The sequence below is a fragment of the Crinia signifera genome, chromosome 4, assembly GCF_055691185.1.
Source record: "Crinia signifera chromosome 4, ASM5569118v1, whole genome shotgun sequence".
Classification (NCBI taxonomy): Eukaryota; Metazoa; Chordata; class Amphibia; order Anura; family Myobatrachidae; genus Crinia; species Crinia signifera.
The window spans coordinates 2,952,741-2,969,367 of record NC_139220.1 but is presented as its reverse complement, the minus strand read 5'-3'; the positions used below and the strand labels follow the sequence as shown (position 1 = coordinate 2,969,367).

Here is a 16,627-nt window from a genome sequence, read left to right as displayed (position 1 = left end):
CTGTAAAATACTGTACTGTACTTTACTTAAAATACTGTGTTAGGACTGATTGAATTACTGTACTTTTTTATTATTATACTGTATTCTACGTTAAGTCCCCAGACAAACTGCAAACCATCTGTACAGGGTCTTGCCTGACGTCATTGAATGTAATGTAATGTACAGTACATGCATACTGTAAATACTGTAACACTTCTCCTGCACTGTATTGTACTGTACTGTATGTTTTAAGAAAAATGAAGTGCTGTAATGTACTGTACAATATTTTTGGTCAATGCTGTGTTTTGTCAATAAAGTACCGGTAGTCCTTGCAGGTGCTGAAGTACTGTAGCAGGCAGCGGCGGAGAGTTGAGTGCAGTGGTGGGTGTCAGGGTAGCGGCACTGCGGAGGTAGTAGGCGGCTTTGCGGCTGTGAGGGGAGTTGTAGCTTGGAGGTCGCGGCTGGAGAGGGTAGCAGGCATTGTGCGCACTCTGCAGAAGTGTGTCAGTGAGTAATGAGTACACCTGTGTGTCTGTGCTGTGACCTGGGAAGTGTGTCAGGGGGTGCAGGTGCATATACTGTACTACAGTATTTGGCTTTTGTGTGTGTGTGTGTGTGTGTGTGTGTGTAATGCTGGGGGGGGCGGGGTTCATTGGGGAGAGAGTGTGAGAGAGAGAGCAGGGGATATAGAGAGACAGTGGGAGAGAGAGCAGGGGATAGATGCACAAATATTAAGTACTGTAGCACTGAAATGTACAGTATTAAGGTGGACCGCAGCAGGAATCTCCGATCCCTGCTGCGATCCCCCCCTGCAGCACCGCCGGCCGCATCCCCCATAGGTTTCTATGGGGGATGCGAAGCTGCCCGATGTATCAGCCCCCCTTTCGGAGCCCTGTCCCTGCGCACAGCAGGTGATACAGTACATCCCGGTGATACTGTATGATCGCATTTTACAATGCGATCCTGGAGGTACTGTACTGTAATATTCCGCCCAGATCGCATTGTAAATGCGATCAATGATAAATGGGGGCCATAGAGAGACAGTGGGAGAGAGAGCAGGGGATAGGGAGACAGTGGGAGAGAGAACAGGGGATACTGTAGGTGTACAGTGTGAGAGAGAGCAGGGGATAGATGCACAGTGTGAGAGAGAGCATGGTATACTGTAGATGCACAGTGTGAGAGAGAGCAGGCGAGTGGGAGTACCTGTGTCTGTTGTGGTCCGCAGTTACTGTAGCTGCTAGGTATAGAGCCAGCCTTCTTCTTTGTGCTGCCAATGGAACCCGGGAGGAAGAAGATGACCACGGGAGAGGTGAAGGGGGAGGGTGCTTCCAGTGGAGCGTGAGCTTCAGCAGCCGGGGGGAGAGAGCAGCGTTGCCGCTGCTGCAGGTCGGCAGAGCCCATGCTCTGGGATGTGTGGCTGCGTGGAAGACCAGCGTGGATTAGTGCAGAGGCTGTCCGGCAGTGTGAAGGAGACCAGGGGAGATTATTGTGTTGGCTGTCCGGCTCCTGCTCACCTTGTAATTCACCGCAGTACTGTAATTCCATTAAGGGGGGGTGGGGGGGTGGGTAGAATGGGACTTGTTTTATAACTTCCCTGTCTCCAAATCTCTGCTGCTTTGCATGACCCCCACTGTGCCAGTGCCGGGGAGATGGCAAGTGACATGCTGCGCGCTGTAGTCGGCCTTCTGGCGGGCCAGGGATTGCCCTGGTGGCTCCGTTTCCATGGGCGGGGTGATCAACCCCCCCAAAAAAAGTAGTCTACTACTAAGATGGATAGTAACACAAATAAATAGCACTGCACATTTAAAACAAAATTCATTATTTATATATTTTTTACAATATAATCAAAGAGTTGATTTTCTGCCCCAATGAGTCTCCCGATTTCACTTCGTATGGCATCTGTGAAAATAAAAAAAAATGAACAGTTTTAGAACAATAATACAAGTTGAGTACTTTACAGTAAACATTATTACAGTGTTTATAAGCTCCTGCATTCAGCAAGGCACAAAAAGGCCAAGAGGAATCATGACTGGCAGATGGCCTGACGTCATGATGTTGCCAAGCAGAGGCTAAAGGCCCCCATGCACTATGAGATTTATCTTACTGTACCTGTAAAATTGCATCTGATTTCCCTTGAATTTCCCCGGCTGCTTCCCAGGAGGCCTACATACTGTACAGTACTGTACAATTTGACACTAGATGTGCCATTCTTTACATCCAATTTGCGTCAGATAAATCACATGTGATTTATCTGATGTAAATTTGGATATGCCACTGAGACAATGCAGGTTCATTAGACCGACTTGTCCTAAGGACAATTCGGACCCAATTCTCCTGCGAGCTTCCCGGCAGCTCCCCGGGAGGCTCACAAACAATTTGGCCCTTGATGTGCAATTACAAAACCGGGGAGCTGCAGGGCGGTGAGGAGCAGTGGGGCGGGCAGCAGCGGTGCCGGTGAGGAGCAGGCATGGGGCAGCAGCGGTTCCTGTGAGGAGCAGTGGGGGCGGGCTGCGGCGGATCTCAAATGATCATCAGTGTGCACCGCCGCAGCGGCGGCTATTACAACTTTAAAATAATGTGTCGAATGACTGTCCAGCTTTTGATTGGCTGAGATAGAGCACTCTTAGCCAATCAGCGGCCTCCCTCTGGCGGCAGCTTATTGGCTGAGAGTGCTCTATCTCAGCCAATCAGAAGACGGACAGTCAATGGACACATTATTTTAAAGTTGTAATTGCCGCTGCTGCCTGCCCCCTGCACACAGCACACTGATGATCACCGCCGTGGCCGCACTGCTTCCCCACCGGCACACACACACCCCCCCGCCCCTTAAAGCGTCCCTGGGACAATGCAGACTGGCACCTAGCACACTGGGTACAGAGGGGCAGATGTATTAAAGATCGATATGAGGGAGAAGGGGTATCAGCGCACGTTATGTGCACTGATACCACATCTCCCCAATGTATTAAGGAGCCAGCATGCAGTAAATGACAGGGGCACTATGCGCCTCTGTCCATATCGGCGCTGCTATCTAAATGATAGCAGGCCAAATGTATGAACGGTCAGCACTGCTGACCATTCAGCCCGCTGCTGGTTTTGCGCCAGCAGCAGGCTGGCGTAGCCCTATCTCAACAGCAGGGACAGCGCTGTCCCTACTGTTGGCTCTGTGCTACAGTACTGTATGCTGGGGATCTTGCAATTAAAAAAAAAGGTTTAAAAATACCTGTACTGTACTGTAAGTTACAGTATTAAGAAGTATAAAACTGTACTGTACCTTGTTGGTCTTCATCCTCAGATGGTGCAGGAGTTGCTGTAAAAAAAAAAAAAGCACTGTCAGTTTACTACTAGTTTAAAACTAAACTTCTAATCTTCCATCCCCCGAACATACTACAGTACCCTTTTTCCCACTATCTCCATCAGCATTGGTGAAACCGAGATCACCTCCACCGACCAAACGCGCGGCCTTGGTGTCATCATTGACTCCTCCCTCTCTTTCACCCCCCACATTCGTGCTCTCTCCAAGTCTTGCCGTTTTAACCTACGCAACATCTCACGCATCAGACCATTCCTCTCCACTGACACGACCAAAATTCTCATTCACTCTCTTGTCATCTCCCGCCTTGACTACTGCAACATCCTTCTCTCTGGGTTACCTCGAACACGCCTTGCACCACTCCAATCCATTATTAACGCTGCTGCTAGGCTCATCTTCCTCTCCCGCCACTCTACCTCTGCCTCCTGGAACAACCTCCCGCCACCTACTGTATCAGGCTTTCTGATTCCCTTACCTCCTTCAAGCGCTCCCTCAAAACCCACTTTTTTCGACTAGCCTATCCCTCCTCCTAACCTCTTTTGATCCTCCTATCATGCCTCCGTTCCCATCTGTTCCTACAGTACTTACAGTACAGTATCCTATTGTTTTTCGTTCGTCCTCCTTTTACTGTAGTCTGTTAACTCTTATGAGTAGGGCCCTCCTTCCTCACGTACTCACCCTACCTCTTTACCTCACCTGTGCTCCTCTCCTGTTGTTCCCTTCATCTACTGTACTGTACTGTACTTCATTTCAACACCTACAGTACTTCTGAACTGATGCTGATTTTAGTTCTACCAGCTACAGTATACTGTACCCCTATTTACAGTATGCTGTAATTTTCAACACACCCTGTACAGTACGTTACCTTGTAATTTGTTTTTTTGTTTGCTACAGTACTGTATGTACGGCGCTGTGGACACTTTGTGGCGCCCAGGGGCGCTGGAACGTTTTTAGGTTGGGGGGGGGGCAAGATATACAGTAATCTCATTTTGGCGCACCCTAAATTGCTATATGTTACCCCCGGGCACTATACACACTGGCAGCGGCATATACACGTGGCCATTATACACCGGGCAGCGGCATATACAGTACATGTGGCCAGAGACACCAGGACTGACATTAATCCAGGGGTTGTCATTTACTCGTAAAAAGTGGAAAAAGTGGCACTGTCACCTCCAAACAGATTTATGTGATTATGTCTGATTATGATAATCAGACATAATTACATAAACCTGTTTGGTTGTGAATCCAGGGGTAAATGACAACCCCTGGATCCAGGAGTCACTGGGGAAGGGAGGGTGAGAGGAGCAGCATTTACCTTTAAGTTTTAGTTGTGGCAGCACAGCGTGATGGCTGCTGCTGCGGCTGTTGTAGGATGCTCCCGCGGCTCCCGCCCATGCACTGATCCACGCGACCAGTCTCCCTCCCTACGGCCCGCATCACGCCCGCCAATCACTGTGGACGCATCACATCCACAGCCACTGTGATTGGCGGGCGCTGGTTCTCAACATCTCCCCGCAGAAGTCATCCATGTGGGCGGACGGCTGCGAATAGGAATCGGATTCTTGCTGAGGCGCTAAAGCAGCTGTGCGGGCGGGCGGCTGCGATTAATCAGTAATATAGGCGGATGGGCGGGAGGCTGGATCAAGCTTAATCAGCCCACCGCCCGCCCGCCTACTGTATATTACTGATTAATCAGCCGCCCGCACAGCTGCTTTAGCGCCTCAGTAATTTTGGGGGGGGCAAGCTGCCCCCTCGCCCCCCCCCTTCCGGCGCCACTGGTGGCGCCTAATAAATAAACGTACTGCTACTATTACTACTTACATGGTTGGGGAGGAGTTTGTTCATACTGCCAAGGTAGCCAAGGGGAATGCACTGTGGAAAAAGAAATGTTTGATCATTTTCTGTAACAATAGTAATACAGTACAGCATACAGTATTGTACAGTACATACGGTACATTACTGTACAGTACAGTACAAATACTTTACTGTACAGTACTGAACAATAGTGTCTCATACTGCAGCACATACAGTACTGTACACTAGTGTACTGTACAGTACTGTATGAACACCAATAAAGTCATAAGAATTGTCATAGTGGAGCACAACTTTCTGTGTACAGTAATGTACAGATGGAGCAGCTCCCATTTCAGCTGCTCCTGGAGACAGAATCTCAGGACAGCTATCCATACTGTAGGCCAGTATTCAATGCAGCAGAAGCAGTTGCAGCAGTGAGTGTTGATGAATGAAGGCATTACACAAGTCAGGGGGCATTGTGCATTAGGTGATGGGGGGGGGGGGGTTTTGAATGCATACTGTAATTACTGTAGGCACTAAAGGGGGGCATTCTTCATACAGTATGGGTCATTCTGTACAGTATACAGAATGGCAATATTGAGGGAATTTTGTAGTGCACAGGTACAGTACAGTACTGTACAGTATATGGCTTTACAGGTGGACTCCACAACTCCCTCAATGCTCCACACCATTACTCCCACCTTCCCTCCCTGCTCCACACTACTACTCCTACCCTCCCTCCCTCCCTGCTCCGCACTATTACTCCCACCCTCCCTCCTGCTCTGCATTATTACTCCCTCCCTCCCTCCCTTCTCCACACTATTACTCCCCCCCTGCTCCACACCACTACTATGCTTGATGGGGAAGGGGCCCCAGAGAGATCAATTTATGGGGCCCCAGGATTGCTGTTGCTGGCCATGAGTACAGTACTTACACCCTGGGGGAGTTCTGCTGGATGCAGGAGGAAGCGCTGCTGCCACCTCGCTTTCTTCCTCCGAGCGGCAGGAACAGTAGCTCCAATTTTCCTGGGGCTCCGGGGATGAACAGCTCCAGGTGTCCATACTGCAGGTGTCCATACTGTCCTCCTTTGGCACCTCTGGGTATTGCAGGTCTGTAAAAAAAATTGCACCAAAATTTGAGCTTGCTGATACAGTACAGTATACTAGGTAACAATAAATACAGTACAATAGGTAACAATAAAGTCTTGAGCGTAGAGGATACTGTATGCTGTACAGTAGAGAGGGGTGAAGAGAGACAGAGTGCCTAATTCAGAGGTGAGCACAAGCAGACACACTTGTACAGTATTTCTGCGCATGTGTAAGAGGGCATGGAAGGGAGGTGGGGTATATTAGCAGCACTTGCCTCCATAATATACTGTACTGTACTGTACTGGTAGAGATACAGTACCAGTGTTGCAAGTAAGGGGGTACGGCGTGGTACGGAGAAATATGTTGCAGGTACGCAGTACCACTTATTCCCTGACCCACTGTCAATTCTATTTTTATTGTAAGTCTAAATATACTGTAATGCATCCGCAGCCCGCCCACCCAGTGTTATGATTGGTGCTGTATGCAGCTACTGGCTACTGCTGATTTAGCCTGTCACACGGTGCCGACAGCATGAAGAGCAGGCTCCACAATTGTAAGTACAGTACAAGCTGCCCGGCTCTCCCCAAGCAAGAGCCAACCCACCCCCAGTCATTCCCTGTTTCTCATTCCCTGTCTCCCAATGCCATGCTACTATTGTCATTAATACCCCTTTTACACCAAGTGAGAAACCCAGGTTGGACACAGGTCAGTGTTGGTGTAAAAGGGGCCACCCTGGTCCAGTAACACTGGTTTCCTACCCAGGTCCTGACCGAAGTTAAACACTGGTTGGACCTGGGTCGTGGGTGGTGTAAATGGTCCCACCCCAGGTTCCACAGGGGAGCTCACATGGTTGATGCTGTACTTTTATACCGCTATGTGTCCTTGAGCACTGAATAAAACTTTTTGAACAAATATTTAACAAAATAAACAAACCGACATTTTTCAATGCTAACTTTTCATGTCTTTTTTATTTTATTTTTTTAATCAATGACGGAAGGTTGACTGGAAGTTTATCAGTCCTAAAATGGACATTTTTTAATGTCATCCAAAGGGAAAAGCAGGGCTGACCCAGGTTCAGTATAAATGGCGCAGACCTGGGTCCGACCTGGGACATAGTGCTGTGTAAATGGGGTATAAAGCTGGGTTCAACCCTGGAAACTCCTGTGTACAAAGATCAGGTCTAACCAAGGATTTTGGTTTAAAGTGGGTATAAGTCACTCCCCTAGCTTTGTGTGACCATGCCCCCTCATGACACATGGCCACGCCCATTTTTGGTGGAAGCTATCAGTACCACCAAGAAAAAAATTCTACTTGCACCACTGTACAATACTGTAACATCTGATGCAGCCCCATAGAGAGAAAAACTAACAAATACTGTAAACAAAAACATGTACTGTACTGTACTTACTAGGTGGAGGGCTGATACGGCCTCTCCAGAGCTGTCTGGGAGCTCCCACTTGTTGAGGGGGTTGCTGGGCTGTTGGAAGACATGTCACCGCAATTAGCAAACGGCCAACGGCACGCCAGACACAAGCATTAGGTCGACATGGTCTAGGTCGACAGTCAAAAGGTCAACATGGGGTTTTTCACTGTTTTTTTTTATCCGAATGTCGACATACTGTACTGTACTGTAGTTTTAAGTGTCCATGCACTCGGCACACTATTTTATTCTCACACAATGCCCCAGTGCAGTGATGGCTAACCTTAACACTCCAGCTGTTGTTGAACTACAGTACACATCCCAGCATGCCCTGCATCAGTTTTAGCATGGCCAAATGGTAAAACTGTAGCAGGGCATGCTGGGATGTGTAGTTCATTAACAGCTGGAGTGTCAAGGTTAGCCATCATCTACAAGCATTAGGTCGACCACTGAAGGTTGACATGCATGAAGGTCGACATGACTGAAGGTCAACATGGGTTAGGGAGACATGGTCATTAGGAAAACTAAATTATTAGGTCGACATGGGTATGGTCAACATTCAAAAAGTTCACCATCGAGTTTTTCATTATTGTTGACTGAATGTCGACACAGTCAACATGGACACTAGAAAAGTGCATTGCGTCCCCTCAGCCTCGGCCAACGGCACGCCAACAAAAGACACAAGTTGGAAAGGAAGAAAAAATACACAAACTCAATAAACAAATGACAGGACTTACTGTCAGACGGAGCGGCTGAGGCGCTGGGGGCTGTAACGGCCCGCAAGGGCAGGGTGCCCTGGTCTTCAAGCGGAGGCACTATGTGAAGATGAGAAAAATGAGAAAGTGTGCTGTTTAAATAAAGTTACTGTACTCATTACTGGGTTTACAAAAATCAGTTTTAGCATGGCCAAATACAGTAGTAAAACTGTAGCAGGGCATGCTGGGATGTGTAGTTCATTAACAGCTGGAGTGTCAAGGTTAGCCATCACTGCCCTAGTGGATATTAGGGCATGAAATACCGCCTGTCGGCTCTTTAAACAGTGAAAAATCCTATGCCGACCTAATGACTTGTTGACCTTGCAGTATGTCGACCTAGTGGTGAGGCCCTAATGACTGTCGACCATCTTTAGGTCGACCAACTGAATGCTGCTGCAGGGGCAGAGGACTGGGGGGAGCACATGGGTGATGCTGCACTTTTATACCGCTACAGTATGTGCGCTTCATCACTGAATACTGTATAACTTTTTGACAAAATATTTTGCTAAATAAACCAACCAACATTTTTCAATGCTAACATTTCATGTCTTTTAATTTTTATTTAAATCATCGAGGGAAGGTTGGCTTCAGTTTCTCACAAATACAGTATCCTATAAACGACAATACATTAGTGGGGGTTGGTGGTGGAGAGCTTTAACACATAGAAATGCTAATGAGTTAGTGTACTTGGAGTGGGGAGGCTAATAGTGTGATTTTTCCTTTCACAGATACAAGATTCAAATGTAAATGTCCTTTTTAGACAATGCAGTCCAGGTTTATAGTGACCCTTAATCAAATTATCGGTCTGCACTTAACACTACAGAAAGGAGGGTGAACTGTCATCTCTAGTACAGTATGCAGCTTTGAAAAGGGGAATCCAGTCATCACATTTGAAGAAAACTTTCAGATTTTCACAAATACAGTATACAGGCCCTTAATCTGATCTAAGCGGTAACGGCCGCATGCGGCCGTTCCGCCGATATTTTCGATCTGCGCATGTGCAGAGGGCACTCTGCGCATGTGCAGGCGAAATCGCCGCACAATTTTTTTTAACGCCGCAAAGGGGGTGGATAGGGGCGTGAGGGACTACTTAGCCTCATTTCCCTATGCATACGCCCCGCGTTTCATGGGCGTTCCCATGCAAACGCGGGGCGTACGCATGGTAATGAGGCTGTGACGCATGTGTTGGGGGCGGGCATCTGACATCGCCGGATGTCAGCTGCCCGGCCCCATACATGCTTTTACACGGACAAGTGTCCGTGAGGTCTATGGGTGCGGGAGCTGGTGACGTCACCGGCGCGCGCACACACTCGCGCAATGCATTCCTGGGACCGCTGGAGACCCTGGAGAAGATGCCGGAGGCCTGCTGTGGACGCCCGGGGACTTGGTAAGTATGAAAAGAGGGTTAGGGGTTGAAAAATAAAAAATAAAAAAAAATTCGAATGATTCCAAAAACCACGGTTTTTGGAATCATTCGGATAAGGGATGTCCGGATACCGGATACTCAACCTGTATACTGTACTGTAGTAGCAAACAAAGATGGGTCATAGGAAAGACAGACATTACTGTAGGTCTACAAGCATTAGGTCGACCACTGAAGGTTGACATGCATGAAGGTCGACATGACTGAAGGTCAACATGGGTTAGGGAGACATGGTCATTAGGAAAACTAAATTATTAGGTCGACATGGGTATGGTCAACATTCAAAAAGTTCACCATCGAGTTTTTCATTATTGTTGACTGAATGTCGACACAGTCAACATGGACACTAGAAAAGTGCATTGCGTCCCCTCAGCCTCGGCCAACGGCACGCCAACAAAAGACACAAGTTGGAAAGGAAGAAAAAATACACAAACTCAATAAACAAATGACAGGACTTACTGTCAGACGGAGCGGCTGAGGCGCTGGGGGCTGTAACGGCCCGCAAGGGCAGGGTGCCCTGGTCTTCAAGCGGAGGCACTATGTGAAGATGAGAAAAATGAGAAAGTGTGCTGTTTAAATAAAGTTACTGTACTCCTTACTGGGTTTACAAAAATCAGTTTTAGCATGGCCAAATAGTAAAACTGTAGCAGGGCATGCTGGGATGTGTAGTTCATTAACAGCTGGAGTGTCAAGGTTAGCCATCACTGCCCTAGTGGATATTAGGGCATGAAATACCGCCTGTCGGCTCTTTAAACAGTGAAAAATCCTATGCCGACCTAATGACTTGTTGACCTTGCAGTATGTCGACCTAGTGGTGAGGCCCTAATGACTGTCGACCATCTTTAGGTCGACCAACTGAATGCTGCTGCAGGGGCAGAGGACTGGGGGGAGCACATGGGTGATGCTGCACTTTTATACCGCTACAGTATGTGCGCTTCATCACTGAATACTGTATAACTTTTTGACAAAATATTTTGCTAAATAAACCAACCAACATTTTTCAATGCTAACATTTCATGTCTTTTAATTTTTATTTAAATCATCGAGGGAAGGTTGGCTTCAGTTTCTCACAAATACAGTATCCTATAAACGACAATACATTAGTGGGGGTTGGTGGTGGAGAGCTTTAACACATAGAAATGCTAATGAGTTAGTGTACTTGGAGTGGGGAGGCTAATAGTGTGATTTTTCCTTTCACAGATACAAGATTCAAATGTAAATGTCCTTTTTAGACAATGCAGTCCAGGTTTATAGTGACCCTTAATCAAATTATCGGTCTGCACTTAACACTACAGAAAGGAGGGTGAACTGTCATCTCTAGTACAGTATGCAGCTTTGAAAAGGGGAATCCAGTCATCACATTTGAAGAAAACTTTCAGATTTTCACAAATACAGTATACAGGCCCTTAATCTGATCTAAGCGGTAACGGCCGCATGCGGCCGTTCCGCCGATATTTTCGATCTGCGCATGTGCAGAGGGCACTCTGCGCATGTGCAGGCGAAATTGCCGCACAATTTTTTTTAACGCCGCAAAGGGGGTGGATAGGGGCGTGAGGGACTACTTAGCCTCATTTCCCTATGCATACGCCCCGCGTTTCATGGGCGTTCCCATGCAAACGCGGGGCGTACGCATGGTAATGAGGCTGTGACGCATGTGTTGGGGGCGGGCATCTGACATCGCCGGATGTCAGCTGCCCGGCCCCATACATGCTTTTACACGGACAAGTGTCCGTGAGGTCTATGGGTGCGGGAGCTGGTGACGTCACCGGCGCGCGCACACACTCGCGCAATGCATTCCTGGGACCGCTGGAGACCCTGGAGAAGATGCCGGAGGCCTGCTGTGGACGCCCGGGGACTTGGTAAGTATGAAAAGAGGGTTAGGGGTTGAAAAATAAAAAATAAAAAAAAATTCGAATGATTCCAAAAACCACGGTTTTTGGAATCATTCGGATAAGGGATGTCCGGATACCGGATACTCAACCTGTATACTGTACTGTAGTAGCAAACAAAGATGGGTCATAGGAAAGACAGACATTACTGTAGGTCTACAAGCATTAGGTCGACCACTGAAGGTTGACATGCATGAAGGTCGACATGACTGAAGGTCAACATGGGTTAGGGAGACATGGTCATTAGGAAAACTAAATTATTAGGTCGACATGGGTATGGTCAACATTCAAAAAGTTCACCATCGAGTTTTTCATTATTGTTGACTGAATGTCGACACAGTCAACATGGACACTAGAAAAGTGCATTGCGTCCCCTCAGCCTCGGCCAACGGCACGCCAACAAAAGACACAAGTTGGAAAGGAAGAAAAAATACACAAACTCAATAAACAAATGACAGGACTTACTGTCAGACGGAGCGGCTGAGGCGCTGGGGGCTGTAACGGCCCGCAAGGGCAGGGTGCCCTGGTCTTCCTCTAGGCTTGGCACTGTGGGGAAATGATAAAATGTGCTGTTAAAATACTGTAAAGTTATTATTCTTACTCTAAATGGGGAGGAGGGGGTGTTAAAAAAAAAAAGCCGTGGACTGTTTTCAATAAAGTGCTGTGCCCACCACACTTGATAAAATAGACTCCACGTCAACGTGGATACTGGGGGTACTGTATGAACAGGTCGGGAGGACACTTACTGGCTGCCAAAGTTTGAGGGGACCTTCTGGGGAGTACCCTTTCCATCCTCCTCTGAAGTCCTGTGTAAAAATAATTACAGTACATTACAGTATACTGTACTGTAGTGTCCTTTGAAACATTAGTTCACACACACTACTGTGATCACTGAGGTTATGGTAGAGTATACAGTATTGCAGTACTGTATACTGTAGATAAATAATGTCTAGGTCAAAACGTCGTGCATCAGACGTACCGCACGCCTCCACTCCCACCCCCTTTGTGCACGAGACGCAGAGCTACAGTACCTGACGGGGACATTACGGTAATTGTGCAGGGCTCCCGTGGGGACACTACGCTGACTGTGCTAGGCTGCCGTTGGCCGATGCTGACAGCGTCGCCCAACGGCACGGCAAAAAACTACACAAGTTCAAACACACAAACACAAAACACAATAAAGAAATGACAGGACTTACTGCTTAGCATCGTGGCGATGCTTGAGGGGGGGCCTGTAGCATGCCCGCAGGGCAGGGTGCCCTGGTCTTCAATCGGAGTCACTGTGGGAAAATGTCAAAAATGAGAACAAGTAACTTACCGTACTCTTATTACTGTAAATGGGGCTGGGGTGGCTTTACAAAAAGGCGTGGACTGGATTTTATAAAGTGCTGCGCCCGCCATACTGTACTTTAGAAAATCCACTCTGCTCCACAGTGGATAGGACACATACCGCTGCGCATTCCCTGCTTACGGCTGCCCTGGATAGTGGTTGTTTCAAAAGGAGGCATTTGCCAGTGCAGTACCGGATGTAAACTAGTACTGCCAGTGGCAATTGCCTCCTTTTGTGCATCAGAGGCATTGGCGCAACGCTCCACCCCCACCCCCCTGACATGGACACAACACTGACTACGCAGGGCTGCGCTAGGCTGCCATTGGCCCACGCTACCAGCGTGGGCCAATGGCACGCCAAGAGAAGACACAATTACTGTACAGTAGGAGAGAAAGAAAAAAAAAAACACAAACTCAATAAAGAAATGACAGGACTTACTCTCAGATGGAGCGGCTGAGGCGGTGGGGGCTGGAAGGGTGCCCTGGTCTGCAATCGGAGTCACTGTGGGAAAATGTCAAAAATGAGAACAAGGATGGATTGTACAGTATGGTCGACCGAAAGATTGTCGACAGTCATAAGGTCGACATACTGCAAGGTCGACAGGTGTCTAGGTCGACATGGGATAAGATCGACAGGTCATCAGGTCGACACAAGCATTAGGTCGACATGGTCTAGGTCGACAGTCAAAAAGTTCACCATTGAGTTTTTCATTATTGTTGACTGAATGTCGACACAGTCAACATGGACAATAGAAAAGTGCATTGCGTCCCCTCAGCCTCGGCCAAAGGCACGCCAAGAAAATACACAAGTTGGAAAGGAAGAAAAAATACACAAACTCAATAAAGAAATGACAGGACTTACTTTCAGACGGAGCGGCTGAGGCTGTAACGGCCCGCAAGGGCAGGGTGTCCTCCTCGCCTTCAAGCGGAGGCACTATGTGAAGATGAGAAAAATGAGAAAGTGTGCTGTTTAAATAAAGTTACTGTACTCATTACTGGGTTTGCAAAAAGGCGTGGACTGGATTTTATAAAGTGCTGCGCCCGCCATACTGTACTTTAGAAAATCCACTCTGCTCCAAAGTGGATAGGACACATACCGCTGCGCATTCCCTGCTTACGGCTGCCCTGGATAGTGGTTGTTTCAAAAGGAGGCATTTGCCAGTGCAGTACCGGATGTACACTAGTACTGCCAGTGGCAATTGCCTCCTTTTGTGCATCAGAGGCCTTGGCGCAACGCTCCACCCCCACCCCCCTGAAGAAAAAATACACAAACTCAATAAAGAAATGACAGGACTTACTCTCAGATGAAGCGGCGCCGCTTGTTGAGGCGGTGGGGGCTGTATCGGCCTGCATTTCCCTCCTCCTCCTCCTCTGAAGTCCTGTGTAAAAATAACATTTACAGTATACTGTACTGTACTGTAGTGTCCTTTCAAACATTAGTGCATTGGGTCAACACCACTAGGTCGACAGAAAGCAAGGTCGACATGGGTTTAGGTCGACTTTGGTCAAGGTCGACATTTCATTTGGTCAACACACCTACTATTACAGCATTCCCGCCAGACAATGGGCCTTATTCTGATCGGTGCAGATTTCTCCGCATGCGGTCATCCCGCCGATGGTCACTCTGCGCATGTGCAGGCGATTTCGCCGCACGTATTCTTTACACGCCGCACAGGGGGCGTAGAGGGGCGTGAGGGGCTACTTAGCCTCATTACCCTATGCATACGCCCCGCGTTTCATGGGCGTTCCCCTGCAAATGCGGGGCGTATGCATGGTAATGAAGCCGTGACGCGTGTGTAGGGGGCGGGCATCTGACATCGCCGGATGTCAGCTGCCCGCCCCCATACATGATTTTACACGGACAAGTGTCCGTGTGGTCTTGGGTGGCGGGACCTGGTGGAGCGTGCGGCCCTGCATTCGATGTTCGGCGACCATCGAATGCAGGGGCTGCTCCCAAGACGGAGGAGGCGTATCCCCGTCCACTTTCATGCAGATCGCCACATATCCGCGTACGGACGGAGGTGGCGATCCGTATGGAAGGCGGGGATTCGCCTGCACGGTCGTGGCCGCATATTCTCATCGGGCCGCACCGATCAGAATAAGGCCCAATGTTTGTACCGTCATGTGATCAGGGACGTCATCACAGCTACTGTACATACTGTACTGTATACAGTAAGTCTGGCCACGCGTGAGAGCGCTACGCCGCTACGACGGTGGCACGGGGAGCTGGAGGGCTTGCACCAATACTAACCCTAATACAATGAGCCATGGGACGTGCAATCGCAGCTTGGCTCCGACATCTCCGCATCGCCATCTCCTGACGCTGCGACATACTGTACTGTACAGTACTTGCGACAGTGTCCTACATGCGCCAAATACTGTATACTGTACAGCCAAATACAGTATACTGTACTGTACAGTACCTGTATACTGTAGTATTTTTTAAAAAATACAGTATATACAGTACCTGTATATACTGTACTGTGTGCTGCATTACCTAATACAGTACATTATTTGCTGATACAGTATGTCCTTAAAAATTGTGTTTCGGGGTAATTATTATCTGCAAATATTGGGGAAGATGTAGAACCGGCCCTTTGAGGGTGACCAAACTGCTGATGCGGCCCCGGATTAATTTGAGTTTGACACCCCTGCCCTAGTGGATGATAGGGCATGAAATACAGTTTCGCCTGTCAGCACATGGCGGATTCCAAAAACACTGGAATATACCATGTCGACCTTTTGAATGTTGACATACTGTAATGCTTGTGTCAATCTAATCACATGTCCACCTTGGCCCATGTCGACCTTCCTGACAGTCGACCTAATGACTGTAGACCTAAGTTCATTCTGACCGATGTCCCGATTACCTTTTTTCATAGTAAACCACCCCCACTACCAACGCCGACCCGAAGCGTGGCGAGCGCAGCGAGCCCACGAGGGGCGGCGTTACGTGTCCAACGACCTTTTCATAACCCCACTATCCACGTCGCCGTGGAGTTTAGAACAGAAAGTGTGGCGAGCGCAGCGAGCCACCGAGCCCAGCAAGCACCGCGAGGGGACACGGATATGTACCTGTACAGATAAACGCTTACCCACGCGGGCTTCACAGGTGTCCGCGTCCCCTTGCGTTTGTGTCTATCCAATTATCCATACCCGCTATAATAACAGTAAATACTGTACTACAGTACTAATGTACTTTAATTTTGTTAATGTCATGTACTGTACAGTACCTCTGCTCAGCTTGGCCCTCAATTTGGCCAGTTTATCTGGCTGCCTCCGAAGCAGGTCACTCCACCTCTTCTGCAGCGAGAGGATACTCCTATCCCTGTGCAGGACTTCCAAAATCTCCTCCTTTGCGCTCCTGTATGCGCTGTTCTTCTCTGCATTACTGGCCAAGGATTTGTCCACATGCCGCAGCAAAATCAGGAGCTCCGCATCACAGAAGTTTCTGTTTCTATGCGCCATGTTGTCTACAGTATACTGTAATGGTGGCCGCCTTCCACGCATGTCACATGTCGACACAGGTCACATGTCAAACAAAAAACGGAAGCCCTCCACTAAAAACGGAAAAATTCGCAGTACAAATTCCACTTAACACGGAAAAATTCGCATAACAAACTTGCGCCGCATAAAC

At 48.3% G+C, this 16,627-nt stretch overlaps 2 protein-coding genes across 6 annotated transcripts in view; both read right to left on the bottom strand.

The window, feature by feature from the left end:
- The window catches only part of LOC146073550 (solute carrier organic anion transporter family member 1C1-like), an 86,067-nt gene that overhangs the window by 25,523 nt on the left and 43,917 nt on the right, over nucleotides 1-16,627 (bottom strand). The window lies entirely within an intron of this gene.
- LOC146073552 (uncharacterized) lies at nucleotides 1,680-14,723 on the bottom strand. The gene is made up of 12 exons (XM_083180749.1): nucleotides 14,289-14,723; nucleotides 13,853-13,924; nucleotides 13,430-13,492; nucleotides 12,861-12,941; nucleotides 12,408-12,467; nucleotides 12,127-12,207; nucleotides 8,332-8,409; nucleotides 7,583-7,651; nucleotides 6,021-6,197; nucleotides 5,114-5,164; nucleotides 3,251-3,286; nucleotides 1,680-1,878 (listed from the first exon to the last, which is right to left on the bottom strand). Exons 1-12 carry the CDS (start codon nucleotides 14,425-14,427, stop codon nucleotides 1,802-1,804), a joined length of 984 nt encoding a protein of 327 aa, XP_083036875.1. The 5' UTR covers nucleotides 14,428-14,723; the 3' UTR covers nucleotides 1,680-1,801.